The 6745-nt window shown below is 40.4% G+C and overlaps 1 protein-coding gene across 1 annotated transcript in view; it reads left to right on the top strand.

Moving 5' to 3' along the window:
- The first annotated feature begins 255 nt into the window (after positions 1-255).
- stom (stomatin) overlaps positions 256-6745 on the top strand; it is a 17369-nt gene continuing 10879 nt past the window's right edge. The window contains exons 1-3 of the mRNA XM_062434174.1: positions 256-409; positions 5895-6004; positions 6342-6414. Of these exons, the coding sequence (XP_062290158.1) occupies positions 358-409; positions 5895-6004; positions 6342-6414 (235 nt within the window). The 5' untranslated portion in view covers positions 256-357. The remainder of the gene's footprint in view (positions 410-5894; positions 6005-6341; positions 6415-6745) is intronic.

Genomic DNA, 6745 nt, shown 5'->3' on the forward strand with positions numbered 1-6745 from the left:
TCATCACCTAATTATGGACAACACTACAAATGCATTGTTATCATAAGAATATAGTATACATCTGAATCCTTAGCTACTCATTAGTTCGTGAATTGTGATGTTTAGGAAATGCACAATATAAGATACTGAGACTGCATTTAAAAATAAAACAAATGTTGGATATAGCGCTGTGAAATGAGTCGTTTATTTTGAAAGGCTACGTCTACTCACTGCGTCACCGCGCCTACAAGTCCAGATACAGGGTAGGAGCAGACCCATGATCCAGCAGCAGCGTAACGGACACACGGCCTCTGTGGTTTCAGCACCTTTAACACAGCGACTGTCTTATTCTACAACCTTCACATTACAGCGTTTACTATGGACGAAGACTCCGCAATGAAAGCGTCAAAAAGACGAGAGCGTCCACAAGGTAACGACTGCTGCCTTCATGAATGTGCTAGCTCAATATTTTATAATAATGCTAAGCTAACACATTAATTAATGGCACACATGGCGTTGCAACTTACTCACTGTGAAATTAACAAAGAGAGCAATATTAAAGTAATTGACCTCTACATTTACGATAACATATAAACTAGGGTTAGCTTATATTTGTATGTTAATTGTGTGTAAAAGTCCTAGTAAACGTTACGCTGGGTTCGATAAACGAGCTAAACTGAAGCTAATGTTTTTGTTTCATTCTCAAGCTGATGTTGACTCACACTCAGTCACGTTACGTCGGTTTATGTCGTCTTGTAAGTAACGTTAAGTAACATGTATTTGTGTGGCACTTTGCACGGTCACTGAGTGCTTTAGAAGAGTATTGTACAACATATAAGATAGAAAGCATAAAGGATTAAATGACCCACGTTAAGTACAAAACAAATAAACAACATTTAAAATAATACTCAATAAAAATACACAATCAATACTTAAGGTGCAGACTTGGTGCATGCAAATTACTCAAATGCAAATCTAAATAGATGTGTCTTTAGCTGCCTTTAGTAGGAATCCACAGATTTAGCAGACCTCTTGGCCTTAGTAAACCTGATTTATGCTTCGTGTGGGCAGGGTGCGCAGGATTTAGGCTACACCCTTATTTTGTAAACACAGGTAGAGCCCTCTACTGGACTTAATGGGAACAGATGAATGTCCACCTTGCCCCAACATGGTATCAGACTACCTGACTGAGCCCGACCGGTGTTACAAATCAACTGGTTTCCACGTTAACTGGTTACCTTTGTTTATAAAAGTTGGGCCTCTCTCACTGTGACTGCAGATGTTTCGATCACGGAGAGAAAACGTAGCTGACCTCGCGTATGCCTGAATGTACTTCCATAAATATCTGATGATCTCCCGCTCCACCTGGTTAATCCAAGCATGATGCTTCATGTTGCGATGTACAATTGTGGGACCCGAAATACTGGTCACATATTCTGTATAAATGTCTAAATAAAAGGAAATAAATAAAAGGTCACCCGACACGGGATTTGAACCGAGTGTGTCACCAACTGCAAAACCATTAAAGGGTAGTGTTTAACCATTACGCCACGCAATTACACTCATCAGTTGTCACAAGGTGATATAACAACTGTTGAAGTAAAAGTGACGTGTGCACTGCCACGATTTTCAAAACACCACAGCCAAATTAACTTGTGACCACTGTTACTGCAATGATAGCCACCTTACAGGTCCAGCTTGTTGCACCTCTGAAAAACATTTCACGATGATAAAAGATCACGTTGTAAATCATGTTGGAGCAACAGTGTGTAAAATAAAACAGTTTGTAGTCGAGCGGATATCAATTAACCAATCTTTATTTGTATAGCGCCAAATCACAACAAAGTCATCTCAAGTCTCTTTACACATAGAGCAGGTCTAAACCAAACTCTTCAGGTTTAATTTAAAGAGACCCAACATTCCCACATGAGCAGCACTTGGTGACAGTGGAGAGAAAAAACTCCCTTTAAACAGGAAGAAACCTCAGAACCAGAACCAGACTCACAGTGGGAGAACATCTGCCTCGACCGGTTGGCAACAAATATAACAATCCTATCTGACTAAATAGCCACAGGAAACAAAAATGAACTTTAAGGCTCAATTTCATATTTGGTCATATTGATTTCCTCGCCCCACTACCCATCCAACCATTCAGTCCAAACTTCCTGAAATCAACAAGTGATGTGATGAATGATATTATAACTGAGTGTGCCAATATGTGTGGATATCCTAGCCACGCGTTACTCCGCTCGACTTCAAATTGTTTTATTTTACACACTGTTGCTCCAACATGATTTACAACACACGGGCGTAAACGTGTCCAAAACATCAAATGCGTGATTTTCCTCGACCACCTTTACCAGACGTGATCTTTTATCATCGTGAAATGTTTTTCAGAGGTGCAACAAGCTGGACCTGTAAGGTGGCTATCATTGCAGTAACAGTGGTCACAAGTTAATTTGGCTGTGGTGTTTTGAAAATCGTGGCAGTGCACACTTCATGTTTACTTCAACAGTTGTTATATCACCTTGTGACAACTGATGAGTGTAATTGCGTGGCTTAATGGTTAAACACTACGCTGTAATGGTTTTGCAGTTGGTGACACACTCGGTTCAAATCCCGTGTCGGGTGACTTTTTATTTATTTCTTTTTATTTAGACATTTATACAGAATATGGTGACCAGTATTTGGGTCCCACAATTGTACATCACAACATGAAGCATCATGCTTGGATTAACCAGGTGGAGCGGGAGATCATCAGATATTTATGGAAGTACATTCAGGCATACGCGAGGTCAGCTACGTTTTCTCTCCGTGATCGAAACATCTGCAGTCACAGTGAGAGAGGCCCAACTTTTATAAACAAAGGTAACCAGTTAACGTGGAAACCAGTTAATTTGTAACACCGGCTGTAGGTTAGTCATCACGGCCTTCCTACTACTACAAGATGCTTAAGTGGAGCAGTAAAGGGTCTGAGTTAGTTAACATGAACATGAACTGGGTGAAACTGTGGCCTGACCTCGCAGGGGTAACAGGTCATTCAACATAAACCCTGTACATCTCATTGATAGAGACATTTTGGATCACAGGAGAATGCAGGCGTATAATTGCGTGTACCACAGTTGACATTCACGCCACCCTTTTTTACAAGTCCTGATCAAGCACAGACTTGGAAAATGAGCCTGTCATTGTCCAAGAGATAGACACTCACAGTCTGCCTGCTAAAAGGTAGTCCATTTGGGTTCCAACAGAACACCTTGCACACTGACCAAGTCGGGCCTAACTCCCAGATGCTACCATTCACCTAGATAATCCCATGTCAATTGTCTGAACCTGGACGTGACAATGAGGTTGTCTAAGTAAAAGAAAGCCCTAATATCATGGTCGTGCAGTGGCACCACATCCGTACACTTACTGAATGTATGAGGAGCCAGGGAGTAGCCAAACGGTAGCCTGTTGTACTTGTAGCTTATCCCCTGCAAGACAAAACGCAGACACTTCCTGTGTATCGTCACCACCTCAATGTGAAAATAAGCATCTTTTAGGTCAGTGGTGGTGAACCAGTTACCTGGTTGAACAAATTCCATCAATCTCTTGATTGTTAGCATGTGTTACGTCTTTCGCATTGGTTCAGAATGCGGAGATCCAAAATGGGTCTGAAATCTGTCGTCTTCTTGGTGACTGGGAAGTATGCAGAGTAAAAACCCCTCTGTCTGCAGTGATGGAATCAGAGTGTAAAATCATCCTCACTGTCAGCTATCACTCGGGGATAAAATAAACTTTGCACAGTTAAAATGCAGCTAAAATCATCATTATGTGTAGTGCCAAAAACAATCTCTCCGTTTGTTAGAATCTCTGTTTTGAAACCAGAGTGCAAACAGATAGAAACCTATCTGTTTGCACACTACCTAACTAAGCCTATAGAAACTTAAAGAAATATATTGCACTTTTTTACTTTTCACTTTACTCTAATCTCAGGAATTTTGTCCATTTCAGGATCCTGTACAAATGATGACTAATTTTTTCCCAGTAATCTGACTAGTCAGTGGTTTGGGCGTTGACAGGTTGTGATCCGATTCCCTGCAGTTTACCTGCTCCGTTGCAAGTTAGCTGTTCAGTATAAGTTACCATGGTGATTTATCCCGGTCAAAGGTGAGCCAGCTTCATGATCAACTTCATGATACAGGAAAACCTGAGTTAAGCCCAAAGATAGTTTGCTATCCTACTAATCTCACTTCATGATACCGGCCCCAGTTCCCAATCCTTTAGTAAAATCAGTATTGATTATTTCAGTGATGTATGGATTTTGCTGTTAGTTTTATGTGGAATTGGCATTAATCAAGCCGACTGACATCATGGCAGCATCAGTTACTAAATGTTGACCTTGCACTATTGTTATTTAGTAATTATAACATTACAGGAGTCATGCAATGGTGTTTTGACCTCTAACCTTGTCTGTAGGTCCAAGCACGCATGATTATCTCGATGATGAAGGTATGGATCTCAACCGCTGAATGGTTGCATGTCAACAATAATAATATAATAACAACCTTTATTTAAATAGCACTTTTTGAAACAGTGTTACGAAGTGCTTTACTAATAATATAAAATTAATAATAAATCATCAAGTTTTGACTGAAATAAACACTGCAGTCAGGGCCAATGATGTTTTATGAGATGTATATCATGCCATGTTTCCAAACTGAAAAAAACAGCTTAGAAAGGTTGAAACTCAGTGTTTGAAATCTTCAAATCTAATAAAAAGGTTTTCAAGATTGAAAGCTTTGCAAACATATTGTATGCCTTTTAAGAAAACCAGGTCAAACCTACTTTATGGTCAAGGTGTGAAATTGTGGTCATGTTCTTACAGGTATAGTCAGTGCTGGTGTTAATCTGCAGCTTTCTGTAATGCACCCAGTACTGAAGTAGTATATCACATGTCATGGTTAAGCATTGTTTAAATAAAAAATACTTTCCATTCATATCTTAGGATGTTTGATTTGAAATGGAACACATTGTAATTCTAATTATAACTATTCAAATTACTTATCTGTTAAATCCCCCTGCTCTTTCATGTCACTGTTTCACTTTGTAGATCTCTCCCTTTTTTCACTCTGTATTGAGTATGTTTTTTTTGGGGTGCTTTAACCGTGTGCTCTCCCTTGTGTATCCATGGTCCTTATTTCTGCATCTTTCCAGGTTGAGAATCATGGAGGTTGTGGTGGAAATGAAAGTTTTGACAGCATTTTGGTTGCAAATCCAGGAGGCTTATCTCCACCCATTTACCAGAGTTACAGTTAATCAAGCGCACCAGAGCAGCCGTCCCATACTAAGCTAATATAACAGCCTGCATGCTAACATGCGTTACCTGAAAGACTCATGTTTTAATGCTGCTGTTCAACATTTGTGATTTGAAAGCGTCAGAGGAATAAAAAGCTTGCGTCCTGGTGTTAGTTAAGTTAGAATAAGAATGTCTTTCCTGCCAGTTGTCAACTGGACAGTGGAGAAGACTGTAGAGATGCTGGTACATGTCTGTTTAATTTTACATGTCCTCCACTTCCATTGTCTCTTGCCGATGTATTTTGAAAGAGCAGCGGCCAACGGGAAAAACTAACTTCCTTAACTAACTATCACTCACCAATGCATGCATGCACAAACGCTGTTATAGGGCTGGTTCGTGGTGAGCCCAGCTAACAAAATGATTAAAAGTGTGGGGCAGAGGGTGTGCATGTGGGTGCAGATCTAAAACCCGACTAACCACATATTTAGAAAAAGGTGGGCATTCAGAGCTCAAGCTGCTCTGATGCCTGCCATGATTGGAAGAAATATGACCCGAATTCAGTACACATGAATGTTTTCCCCACTGATTCGAACCAGTTGAATCTATTTCAATGTATTTGTCTTTCTCTCCCCAGCCTTGGAGAATGCGGACACGAGCATTGGCTTGTGTGGCTGGCTGATTGTGGGGTTCTCCATCCTTCTCATGCTGGTTACCCTGCCCATCTCCATATGGATGTGCATCAAGGTGAGCTGCTGGTCTATTCCAGTGTTTATTCACCACTTTACAAGCAAAGCTCCCTGGTATTGTAGAGTGGATTACTGAGAATTACCTACTCTCTTTATTCAGTGAAATTTGACACTTAGTGCTGCAGACTAATCCAATATGTCACATATATTTATTTAAAAGCCTTTAGAAGCTTTATATGCATTGCATTGAGCAGGTTAATTGCTCAATGCCTTTTCAAAATGAGCATCCATAATCACATCCTTATATCCAATTACAGCATATATATATATAGACATACTTAGACTGTAAAATAACAGAAAGACAATTGATTAATGTGGTTTGTCTGTGCACACAGATTGTGAAGGAGTACGAGCGAGCCATTATCTTCCGCCTGGGGCGCCTTTTACGAGGAGGAGCCAAAGGACCAGGTCAGAAACCCTCTGTAATATTTCATACACCAGCATGTTTTTCTACTCCATCCACATCATGGAGGGTATATAAACTGCCATTTTGCTCGGGTGGGGTCAGTTGGAGCCGGAGTCTGCGCATTAGAGTCGGGATGACAGCCGTCAGGACATGCCCCCTTAGCCATCCCACCGACTGACGAAGGTTTGAGAGCGGCTGTCACAGCTGTCAATCATAACATCAGACTCCCTCTTTATATCAAATAACTCAAAAAAAACAAACGTAACAGAAAAATGAGCACCTGAACGAGCATCAGCCTGATAAAAAATACCTAAAATGAGAGAAATCATCTTT

Source organism: Scomber scombrus, chromosome 15, assembly GCF_963691925.1.
Source record: "Scomber scombrus chromosome 15, fScoSco1.1, whole genome shotgun sequence".
Taxonomy (NCBI): Eukaryota; Metazoa; Chordata; class Actinopteri; order Scombriformes; family Scombridae; genus Scomber; species Scomber scombrus.